The following is a 12,582-nucleotide window of genomic DNA, read 5'->3' as shown; positions in this document are numbered from 1 at the left end:
TTTAAAAAGAAATCGAGATCACTCAATACAACTGTGTGAATTCAGTGTTCATACAAGACTGTTGTTGTTTCAACACCAAAATGCATTCAACTACATCACCTATATGAATATGCTTAAACCATTGTTTGACCTTCTGAATAACTCTTTACACACATAGAGATACCTGCTTTCATTAAATTATGGCTACCTGATGAATAATTATTCAGTCTTTATGGAAAACAACACAAAATGAAGTTGTTTTGCTGGAAGTAACACTTGTAGGATGGTTTTCCCATCGTTAATTTTACAGTATTTCAAATGGTTTTTAATCAGTGCTTCACCAATGAGAACACCCTTTTTAAAACCAAGACTCTTAGGATAAATCATTGCAATATAGACTGCTAATAAGTCACATATGTCAACGATGGCAAAGTGCTCTACAGTTAGCAGCACATTAACTTAAATAAGCAATGTGTCATGCGTTTTTGCTGGTTGAAAATTTCACCTTTTTATGTACATGGATTAGGAATAAGATTGCTGTGGATTACAATAAGGTAAAGTAAAAGCTTCTGCTTTACCCATTATTGTAAAACGTTTCTAAAAACATGTACATTAATGGAGTATGAGAAGCATAGAGGATAGTATTGAAAGCTGAAATTACCCACTGTCTGGTTCGAATATCGAGTGACCTTGGGAGATATAACAAGGGACTAGTCTGTGGTGATAGGGGGATTCAAAGTGGTATCTACTGACACTGCTAACAGCACCGTTAGTTACTAGTGTACTTTTATTCTGGACGTTCTGCTTCATCATTTATGTAACAATTCTATAAATATTTGAATGTAAGCCATGAGAGTACATAAAAAAAGATGTACAGAAGATAGTGACAACAAAAGAGAACTTGCATTTTATGTTTCTGCTATTCACGTGGTTGGACTCTTTGTAATTCTCTTATATTGCCAAACCTGGTTATGCATCCTGAAAAGTAAATTTACCAACACCACCGTGTTTTCTCATTACCACTTTCCAGAGAGCTAGACACTTGCGTGTGTGCAAAGCACGAATGCAACATGTTTTCTAAATCATTAATTTCCTTGTATTTCCCTTTGATTCAGTTTTACAAAGTTTACAACATCTTTATTTTAAACAACCACGCTTATCTTGCATATCTCAGAGAACTAAAACGCCCTCATTGTGTGCAAAATATCTAATTAGCATACGGTTTGCCAATCCATGTAACTGTAATTCTTAAATTAAAATGCCAAGTGACTTTACCCCTTGCACTTCAAGCATTGTGTAAATAATAACATATTAGGTTCTAGAAAAAGAAACACGTGATCAAGCTACATCTACATCATTTATGATTCTTTTCAATGCAAGGCTAAATTATATAATATTAACAGTGCAAACACTCTAGATTTTCTGGAGTAAGCCCCCTGACTACAGTAAATAAAAGATGTCTCACCAATTCTTTGCAATGCAGCTTGCATTTTCGAGCTTCTATTTTTCGTGTAAATGTAGGTATGGTGGAATGATTGTCATTTGCAGAATTCCTGGTATGTTAGGTGAATCTTTAATATCTGCATCACATGCAGAATTAGTTTAGTTTCTGACTCTTTGCAAGGCCTGAAAGCTGTAAATTGCATGTTGGGCCACGTGCCTGTATCATTTCTTCATTGTCTTCAAATTAAATGTTAAAATCTAACGGTCACCAAAATTAAAAATCCCTGACCTTTGACTGATTCTGCTTTGTATGCATTCCTATTTCAGTGTTTTTTTTGTTTTTTATCTTAGTTACTTGTGTGCAAGTCTGTAAAGTTAGGTCAGATGAAAACACTTATGAAGCATTAGCACTGTAACTAGGATTAATTTTGTAGCTATTCTCAGAGTTCCAATGGTGAGCATTTAAAGCAATTATTTTACGTTTAAGAACTAAAGACAACAAAGCTTTGAAATCAGTAACCTGCTTGCGCTTATCTATCTAAACAACAATGATATGGACTTTTTCAAGATAAAGGCTTATTTTATATAGAATGACGGCCATATTGACTCAGATGAAAGTACATTTTTTTCCTTTTTTAAGTTAAACACACATTCATACTTTGCCACGGATTCAATACAGCATAATCAATCACTCAGGCAAAACATCAAGTCATTTGCGATTTAAAACTGTAGTGCATAAATTTAATGACTCATTTCTAACATTTCACTATGTCGACTTCTGACGTACAGTGTGCAGTAACCTTGTGGAGGTACTGACTTATAAATTGAACATTGATTTTTTTTTATTTAAATTGCTCGAAAACAACTGTAAAACAACCTCAAAGTGACATTAGTAATTCAGAAAGTGTACGGTGGAATGCCTCGGTCAGTAGATAGCAGTGTTTGGTCAATCAAAAGAATAATCCACACGAAAGGTTTAAGGTCTTTAAAACAATATTCCAATATGAAAATTTGCTGTATGTCGAGACTTAATATCCGGTCATGGCTCATGACAAAGAAAACAGGAAAGTAATTTTTTAATATAAATTTGCACAAGCAGAAGTTTCCTTATCCAAAATATCTCTTTCATAAGTTAAATCGTCTGAATTTATGGCTAGGCGGGAGAGGTATTACAGCACCACCCATCTGCCATTTCCACACGGGATGGGCCTTCTGAGGTGCTTCGGGATCCTTAGTAGAGTTCAGTGAATAAGCAGGGCACAAATCCCCATCGTTGCCAATAATTAGTGACGGTGGAGAGGGAAAATTTGCCATGAAATTAAATGGCCTTTTCACCGTGGATGCTACACCATTGGCTACTCGTTTACGTTTATTTGTACCAGCAAATTCTTCTAGTGTTCCTTCATGCACATCTGTTTTACCTGTAAGACGCGGATTCTCTGATTTCACAATTGTTTTGACTGACGAGTTTTGCAAAGTGTGCTGTTTCCCCAACACTAAAGTCCTGTAATTCCTTCTTATTCTTGCACCGTTTCGAAACTCGCAGTCCTCTAATACTGGAATGTTTAAAGTGCGTTGAAGGTCTTCGCTCCGTCTGCATGCGTTTTGGGAAGTGGTGGCCCTTTCAGTGCACGAATGGCTTTCTGTTGCTTTAGTCGAAAAACAGTCTCGTATTTTATTTTCCCTTAAAGTGGTCACTGCTCGCTTCGAAACATTGCACGCATACTTGAGTTTCTTTCTGGGCTGTTGAGTCACATATCCGTACTCTTCCTCACAGCTATTTTTTTCCAGTTTTACTGTAATATTGTGCATAATTGTTTTCCCCATGTCTGCATCGTCACTCTGGATGCGGACGGCGGGGCCCTGACTGCTGTCCGTGTTTAAACTCTGGAAAGCTGAGGATAGTGCGACGAAATTGCCGATTTTCGATTCTCTTTCTGTATTTACTGCTAATGGAGAATCGTTGTCTGCAGGCTCGGAAACTATTGTCACATTGTTTTCTTCTGCACAGTGTGATATAGATGCTCCAAGGCATTTCTTTGACTCTGTTAATGTTCTTTGTTGTGGAAACTCGGTGTTTCCCTTCGGGTTAGGTGCAGGGCCCCCTTCTTTAGCGCAGTTAATTGTCGATTCAGTCCTCTTTAGATAATGTGAAATTTCGGAATGTGGGAATGCAAGCTCAGATATCCTATCATTATTTATCTCGGCAAAGCAACTTCCATAGCCAGTTGAGCAGCATACGTTATGTGCCTTAATAGTCCAGTTCTGCTCGTTTCTCTTAACAATGGTCGCGGACTTTAAATTACAATGGGAAGTTCGCCCTTCGAGGAGATCGCTACTGGCTGTTTCATACACGACATTATTGCTTTTGGCTTGGAACTGGTAGTGGAAACTCGGCTGCGTTAGGACGAGAGGCTTGCTGCAGATGCTCGAGAAACTGGTGCGCCTGAACCGTATGCTTTGAACCGAAACTTGGCTGGAAACGGAGCTAGAATCAGATTCGGACGAGCTGTCTTCGTCACTGGCCGAGGTTACGTCGGAGGATTCGGACACCGAGTCCTCCTCCTCCTCGTCCGAAGAAGCCGAGTTGCTGGAACTCGACAAACTTGACCCAAAGTCCGAGTCGTTGTCTGCGCGATCAGAGAAGGAGCTCGACTCTGAATCGCTGCTGCAGCTTTCTTGCAAGGGCCCCTGGTTACAATGCAGTCCGCTGGCAACATGAAATTTATTCAAGCACTGATACCCTCCTTTAACTTTGCAAGATTTGGGAGTAGCTGCCGCCAGCAAGACCCGCTTGGCGGTGCTTGAACTCCCCAAATGTTTTTGAGTGATTTCACACGAACTTTTGCGCCTGAAGTAATACGTCAAACCGGTAGCGTTTGGAGACTTAGGGTAATAGGCGATGGCGGATTGGTAAAGCACGGGATGTCTGCAAATCATGCTCCGAAATAAGGAGTGATTTGTGTGAAGTGCTACACAGTTGCTTGATATTTCAGCAGTTTCGTAGTTTTGGGGGATTTTGCAATGTGATCGGATCATTTCAGTGTAACTGTGGCTGGTAAATTTGCTGTAGAATTGAGGTAGATTGGAGGCCGGTAGCGAGCTGCCGTCTCCTTGCAAAGCCCTGCTCATTCCAGCCAAAGGCTGGGGTTTTCCATTCAAACTCAACCAAACTTTGTTCTCTTTCAAAAAACTCGCGTAGCGATCAGTGGGGGTTTTCTCCTGGTTGAGTTCGGTTGATAACAATGTCCTGTTTATTTTTCTCCTCTTGGTCTTAAGAACTCGTTCAGTTTTGCACGAAGTGTACAGGGCTTCCACGTCTTCCCGAGAAATTAGAGTGCATTTAGCTGCATGAAAAGCAATAGAATTTATGGCCTTGAGTTTTCTTAATTCTTCCAAATCGCAGTGATGTTTCTTCACGTTTAGATGGTCCATCCTTTTGTGTACGGTTGTCCTGGGTATATTTTTCAGCAGATTAGTGAATACTTGGGAAAGCGCAAACATTTGTTTCCCCTTAATTATAAGATAACCAAGTCTCACGCCATCCACTTCTTCATAACCCGACTCCAAGTCTCCCATTTCGCCACCTAAATTATGTCCCACATTCGCTGGAAAAAAACATCGACTGCGGAATTCGACATTCCTCATGGCATCCTGTTTAAAAACACATATGATTATTGTTTCTGATACAGCTGAGTAAAAAAAAAACTTTGGGAGATATTTAATACATAACACATGGTATAATATATATTTTAAAATATCAGCATCGCGTGATCTTTATCTGAAGCTTAATTTTCAAGTTATGCGCATTTCTATACCTGCAATCTTTAATTTTTCCAAATACTCATGGATATACTGTATTGTATAAGAGAGAATGAAAAGAGAGAGAAAAAATGCAGCTGCTATTCCCGCCGCTGCTTCTCCCACAAATAAGATGACAGAGTGAAGTGAGTTCGTCGGGAGACACCTTCATCAATTAATTCCCCTAAAGCCAGCTCTGATTGGATGTCACTGACAGGTGATGCAATAAAAATTGATATTCCACCCCCTTCCAAAAATCCCCCACTAATTAGCATAGCCTTATACTCCCACCCTCTTGCTGAAGTAAATACAGTTAGTATGCAAATCTTTAATATACACACCACCTCCCCAACACCCCCCCTCCCCCCACCCCCCCCCCCCACCACGACCGACCCCCTCCCCCCGCCAAGACAAAACATCATCCAAAAAAGCGCTTCAGCAGCCGCAAGCTACCTGGGTTATTTTATGCATTTATTTCTTATGCCTTCCGACGTTGTAGATATAAATGTATATAAAAGCCTGTACTTAATAGTTTTATACTTGACTTTCTACATTGTTTAGGTCAACCAGTGTTTTCGATTCAAAATGTTGATACAGATATTATATGGATATTGTATTTATTTGAAGAAAGAGAGTCTCCCATAGGCTTCCGGGGGCATTCATTCCTTTAAGTCAAAAGTTCTATTCATATTTCATAAGAAAAATATTAATAATATTTTGCAGTTTTAATATAAGACATATTTTATCCTTAGGGGAAAAATCACCTTTCCAGATTCAGCCTAGAGTTTGCACTAAAGGCGGCTCAAGATTGCGCGTTCTTAGACAAATTGAATTTTATTTCTTATATATTGTCTTACTGGTTTATCAACACGTGTTTAACAATGTGAAGGGGATAAACGCCCACAATATATCCAGGATAGAACAGAATTCTAAAAGTATATAATCATGCATTTAACATTTCCCTGTTTAACTGTTATTTGCAGAATGAATTGGGAACCTTGCTTCAGCACAGCGTACGACATTAATGCTGGACGAGCGTCTGCAACTAGCTAAATGCAAGGCTTATTTTCCCATTCTTCAAAACGTACAACTGAGCCCATAGAATGAAGCCATTAACAGAGAACCACGTATTAACTGGAACTTTCGGATTGCAGTAATCAAGAGGCATTGCGATATATTTACATATTTTAAAATACTAATTTTAAATTTGCCTTACGTTTCCGAAAAAGGAAAATTGTTCCTTAAAAAATATAGTTTTAAATGCTAGCGTGCAATCCTCCCACCCACACACATACAAAGATCTCCATGTGATAAATATGGTATTGCAACAGTCCCTCACTGAATAAGACTAGTGAACTTCCTCGCAGTTCACACAGCAGATTAGCATAACATCTACAGTATGGATCATAAACATGGATATCATACACTGTATGTCTCATGAAACTAAACATATATAGTAAATTAGAGTCAAAGTTTCTCTCCTCTACTGGATGAAAACAGGCTAAATGGATCACACGTATTTTGTGCCTTTCACAGAAATCCGTTTTCACAATGGCCACCTCGCTATTGGAGAAGCAGGTATCTGGAAACTGCCATGAAGACGTCCGCAACAACATTAAACTTTAGATTTTACTGCGGTGGAGAAAAAGCAGAGTGGATCAGTGATTGAATATCTTAATAATTTAATCTTCGTGAAGCTCTTCTGACCGGGCAGTTGAGCATAAAGGGAGTCGATTACAGGCAGCGTGTAAAAATCTTGTACGGCAGTTGAGCGCTTTGACTAGGTATATAAGAAACGTTTTGTACAATAGCCAAGCACTATTCTTACAAGTGTAAAACCGAACATGATACACATATAGATCGCCAGAAAAGGTCTACACACAAACTTATAAGCAATCCGAGAGAAAGCCTGAAAATTAGTGTGACCCAGTGCATATTAGGCGGAACACAGGCGTTATTTGCGGCGCAACAGTACTGAACTGCAGAGGGGCGATGGGTTACTGAAGCGATGAAAGGGAGCCAGTTATTTCTACAATCAAACTTCATTTAATGGTCAATGCACTAGACAACGCATCATTGCAGTTATTGCTGACGACAAGCAGATCTTTAATGCTTCTTTATTAGCCTTCCGCTTAAACGGTTCTTGGTTTGTATGAATTCTTAGGTTCACAGTATCATAAAATGTGTCAAAACAGAGACTCAGTCACAATAGTTGCGCTTCACCCAAGTATAGGTCATCTTTACAGCCCGGCCTTCATCTCCATAAAGATATATTGATTGTTATTAAAGGAATTTTGGATTATGATTTGCACAATGTGCTGTAAAAAAACTCAACAGACAACATAGAGACAAATTCTACGCACATATGGCTCTTGCCATTATTTAATATTCTACACACAGTACAATGGAATAATCATCAAATCACTTTAAATTTATGCAGCTGATGTAATGTATAAAACTGGATTATGGGGACCATAAGGGCAAAACATGTAATGGCCGTCCATTTGGGGCACGCAAGGCATTTGGGGAACTCCTGTTTATGCTAAAATGAGAACAACTAAGGCATATTTAATAATTTCGGCGTATAATTCACAAAATTACCGAACAATTACTGTCATTACTTGCATTTTATACAACCATTTTTTGCTGTTTAATTCTGCCATCAGTTTTTTTTCACCATCAATATTTGACAGAAAATGACAGGTCGCTCTTGCACATCACTAAACGCCGTATATCCCAAGCTGTTTAGGAACAAGGGGTTGAATCAGAAGAGAAGCTTTTCGAGGCCCTTCCATAAGTACACGGACAGGTTGCCTCCGGATGGATTATCATGGCGAGCTGTTTTTGGTCACTAGCTACCAACATACATAATAGAAGTATAGGAGTAAAATCCTTGATTCAAATATCAGGGAAAATACGCCAATGTATTCATACAACTGCACGCAGGGGTTTTATATGTATTTTTACCCAACGACTACATGTCTGAATGTCTGAATTGATAACAGCGAGATAGCACAGCAAGGTGGCTGCCTGTCATTTTAATCAAATATAAGACCATTGTAAATGATTTGATCCCAGCGACAGCAACATCCTTCATAGGACAACAATGATTGTTCTAATTACAATAGCAGGTGATTCCCGCAGATACATACGATCCCCATTTGATACATTAAACTTATTGTGTGAATAAATATAATTTGGAGCAATAACATAAAAACAAGTTTGAGGCACTAATTTGCTATATTTGAACATTCAGTAAATACAAAACAATCCACATTTACTGCAAGATATTTTCTGTACGTCGGGACAAATAGGAAACAAAAATTAGTTGCAGAAATAAAACTGTCAAACGAGATGGATACTCCAGTAGTAGGGTAAATAATCAAATGTGATTTTCACTCACACAAAATATCATGTTGTGGTTTTAAAAAAATATTTAGATAAATACTGTTGCTTTATTTAAATTACATTATGAACATATTTTTAAATCACAAAGGACAGTAGAACTTAATGTGCTTGTTTTAAACCCCAACTGTCATCTGTGTTTGGATGAATTTGTATATCAACAGCTTCGATCTCAATCGTCAACAAATCTTATTTATCAATTTACCCCGAAATAAATAAAAGCCTAGTGGCCTGTTTAACTTCATATTGTGCGATGGTTCATGTTTTTTAAAGTCAGAGGCCCCAGTCTATTTTTATTCACCGCTATCAGAAAGAGACAACACTCACACATTTGCAGAATTATTTCTTGCTTCCCTCGTTGATCAAAAAGCGTTTTATTCGTCGAAATAAACTTTTACAACCACGCAATCAGCTGCACCGTTAAAACATGTACTTTAGAAAGTATGATATTTAGCATATAAAACAGTTTACAAGATTGTGCAGTCACAATATATAACATATCGATAAGATGGAAAAGCAGACGTTTTAATGACACACTTTATCGAATTAATGAGACTTTTATATCTCTAGTCAAAAGTCCCGACATGTAGCAAACCAATAATCACATCAGAACGATCTGTTAATCTACAATTAATAGTAAGGTACATTTTAATATGGGATAGATAAAAAGGACGGTTGAGATTTAGTACAGGAGAACTATTTGAACTGTATGGCACCAAGATGCGGATTAATATTGTATATTTGTTCAAGAAACATCTAAGTTTTCACCAATCCTGTTTACTTATAAAGTATTGTAATTGTGTTTGCCTGAATGGCATAGTGTTAAAAAAACAACGAGCATCACTTCTGTGATAAATTTTAAGCATCGCAAAAAGTGACACTTTATAAATGTATCAGTTGCGCAGAATATTTACATATTGTTTGGTTTTTCTGCAAATTCATCACAAGCTGAATAGTTTTTTTTTCTTTTTAGGTGAAAGCAAGCAAAAAAGAAAATTTTGGTTAGTTGAAAAATAAATGTTAACTGCGACTTGAACCGTCCAGGATGGATTTCCATCAGGAATTTGTTCTATTTTACTTGCATATAGACTGTATGCCAATTGTCTACTGACCCATAATCAAAATGTGTTGACCTTTCTACCCCTCTCCTGCCCCCTGACCTATCCCGAACTCAATGCAGCCTTTCTAAATTTGCAAAGCATTGAACATGCAAAAGGGGGGCTGGGGAGGCTTTGTTCTCGACAGACCATAAGAGTGTGCATTCTGCTAAAAAGAAAGGACGCCCTTTCTTACTGATAATGGTTTAGCAAGAAAAAGCAGCTAAGGAGGACTATATTCCTCTCTCACAAGTATCAATATTCCAGTAATAGGTACTAAGAGAAATAAAGTAGGAATTCAGAGTTTTCTGGTGAACCAAGTGATCATGATCAAAAAAATCTACCCACGCAAGTTCTGTGATTTCAGCTTGCATCAAATTCTGAAAGTAGTATAAATCGCTTAAATGATGTAAGAAATGGTTAACTCCAGTCAGATGGCAAAAGTGGTAATGTCCTAAATAGTATTATAATTTGTTGAGGGATGACCTTCCCTGTGTTGTCTATTTAAAAACTGAAATGTTTCTTCAGAAACCTGCATTTACCAATCAAGTTAGGGGATACAACAAGTACCTCAATAGACTCAGATAGCTGTTAGCTAACAATACCTTGAGCTGAAAATAAAAAAAAGTACTTTCAAGACACTGGCTTATGCAATTTTGCTACGCTAACCGACAAGAATAAAGGCTGAAATTATATTATTATTAGTTGTATTCTAATCACTTAGTTTGTGATAAATATCCTTTAAAATCCTAATCATCTTATAAAATTCACGTGTTATTGGATTTTTAGAACTCGAAATTTGGAGTACAATTACTTTGTGGCTATGCAATAACTAACGATTAGCAACATATAAAAACAAAGAGCGTTGCCTCTGACTAAACCAATTTCAACCTTCTTTCTAAACCTGGTATGTGCTTATACTGATACAACACATCTGATGAAAAAATGAAACGATTTCCAGTTTTAGTACATTGTGATAAAGCAGAGCGAACCATTTCTATAGTTTCACTGAATATCTACTCGGAAGTAGAATTTACTTTTTCCTGTTTGGATTCACAATTCCATGCAGAATTAAAACTTTGCAGAGGTTTTTGAATGCAGTCTGTTGATTGTGCCTTATAAGAAAGAGAAACAAGACGATTTCTTTCAAAACTAGGAAAACATTTTGCAACAATATTATTGGGACTTGGGGACAGAGACTTTGCGATTTATTTTTCCTTGCTGTGCTTAAAACGCATTGACTTCAATCAAATTTAAATAACTGCAGTGCTCAAAGATGCATAAGAAAAAGTACATTTTGAGGAAAATATTTATTTTTTTCTGGGCTGTTACTGGAGTTGTAGGCCACTTCCTTTGAAAGTTCGGCATTCAATTCGACTGGCAGCAGCAGAATTAGGATGGACTAGAGGGTCGTAACGTAACCGATTCAGAAGGCGGGGGTCTACTTACTGCAACAACGTGCTCGGCAAGGCAGTCCTTAAAGAAACAAGAAGATTAGGAAAATATATAGTGCATTAAACACCGATTGCTATATTTATAACGATCGCTGAAGAGCTCCTGAGATCTAATATGCATGGAAACACTTTTGTCGATCTTAAAGCACAGAAGGTAAGCCATTTCCAAACACGCCGTTGTTGGGTTCGTGGGCAGCAAGGCAGAAACAAAGGGAATTCATTCTCGATCTCGAAAATCACTTGTACATTTCTAATCCATAGCGGCGTAAAATGTTTTAAATAGCAAATGTCTAGGTTGAAGATAAATTTCATTTTGGATGTTTTCAATGAAAATAAAGTTGGAAACACAAAATGTCCAAGCGCGGACAAAGCACATCTGGGGTTTCCCGCAGAAATATGTTGGTTTTCGCGAATTCAACGTCTTAAAGCGACGCGGTATTCCCTTTTAATCTCTAAGTATACATATCATAAGCAATATTTTCAGGAATCAAAGAGCTCTTATGGCGACAAACCGAACATATATAAAGGATTACCAGGTTTGCAAATTCCGGTGTTCATGTATTTTTCTGACTTTATACAGATTATTTTTAAAAAGTAATTCACAACATTTCGTCCAATGTAAATCTCAACATTCTTTAACTGGTGACATGGAAGTAGGATTATCGCAAAACAGTTGATTAAACCTTTTTAATGCAAAGATCTCCGGAAAAATACCGGGAAAGAAGAATTTTCAGTGAAGTTTTTTATAACAAGATGTTTGCAATCAGCAGTGTCTAACGCAATGCATTGAGAAATTCCAGTGTCAGCGCTTCTTTCCATTTTTAATATTATCGTCCCTTTATTTAAAGCGTTTGAATCTAAGGTATAATCAATCTTTTAAAAAACCAATTAGTTTGATAGCTCTGTATTTTGGCTCTCCTTATAAACCTGGTAAATAATACTATATTTTAACTCTAGCTTGCAGCGCGCCTTTTGCAGATTTAACGAACCTACCGTGAACAGGGTGATTACCTCAAAAAATGATTTTTTTTAATATACTCTTTTTGCTGTATTCCCCGGGATATTTAAAGTTCAAAAGCTGGAGCAGATCCTATATACATGTATATATATAAAAAAACAAAGTAAAATTAAACTATTTGTAACTTTCCAGATCCCCCCCTCTGCTGCGCTCTGCAACTCAAATGTTGGGATCTGCAACTACTTAGTCTGATTCACGTGGGTAAGGATAGGTTGAGTGAGTCACCTTTAACCTTCGCTCGTTCCAGCTTTGGCTCATTTATATACCCACAATGCCCATTTAGTCCATCAATGCGCGCACGAGGAGGAGGAGGAAAGGATTTTTTTTAAAGAAAGCAGCACAACCGGAAGCTGAAATCCCCATTTCATTTTTTTAAAAAGAAGAC

At 37.6% G+C, this 12,582-nt stretch overlaps 1 protein-coding gene and 2 long non-coding RNA genes across 3 annotated transcripts; 1 reads left to right on the top strand and 2 right to left on the bottom strand.

The window, feature by feature from the left end:
- Positions 1-1,981: 1,981 nt before the first annotated feature.
- Positions 1,982-5,440, bottom strand: skida1 (SKI/DACH domain containing 1). The gene is made up of 2 exons (XM_078538374.1): positions 5,241-5,440; positions 1,982-5,076 (listed from the first exon to the last, which is right to left on the bottom strand). Exon 2 carries the CDS (start codon positions 5,068-5,070, stop codon positions 2,548-2,550), a length of 2,523 nt encoding a protein of 840 aa, XP_078394500.1. The 5' UTR covers positions 5,071-5,076; positions 5,241-5,440; the 3' UTR covers positions 1,982-2,547.
- LOC144678640 (uncharacterized) lies at positions 4,176-9,664 on the top strand. The gene is made up of 2 exons (XR_013576153.1): positions 4,176-4,314; positions 6,207-9,664. It is a non-coding gene; the product is annotated as an uncharacterized LOC144678640 (long non-coding RNA).
- Positions 8,987-12,372, bottom strand: LOC144678639 (uncharacterized). Its single transcript, XR_013576152.1, has 2 exons — positions 12,173-12,372; positions 8,987-11,201 (listed from the first exon to the last, which is right to left on the bottom strand). It is a non-coding gene; the product is annotated as an uncharacterized LOC144678639 (long non-coding RNA).
- Between the last annotated feature and the right edge of the window lie 210 nt (positions 12,373-12,582).

The sequence above is a fragment of the Cetorhinus maximus genome, chromosome 3, assembly GCF_964194155.1.
Source record: "Cetorhinus maximus chromosome 3, sCetMax3.hap1.1, whole genome shotgun sequence".
Taxonomy (NCBI): domain Eukaryota; kingdom Metazoa; phylum Chordata; class Chondrichthyes; order Lamniformes; family Cetorhinidae; genus Cetorhinus; species Cetorhinus maximus.
Note: the sequence above shows the minus strand (reverse complement) of the source record. Positions and strands in the feature narration are given on the sequence as shown.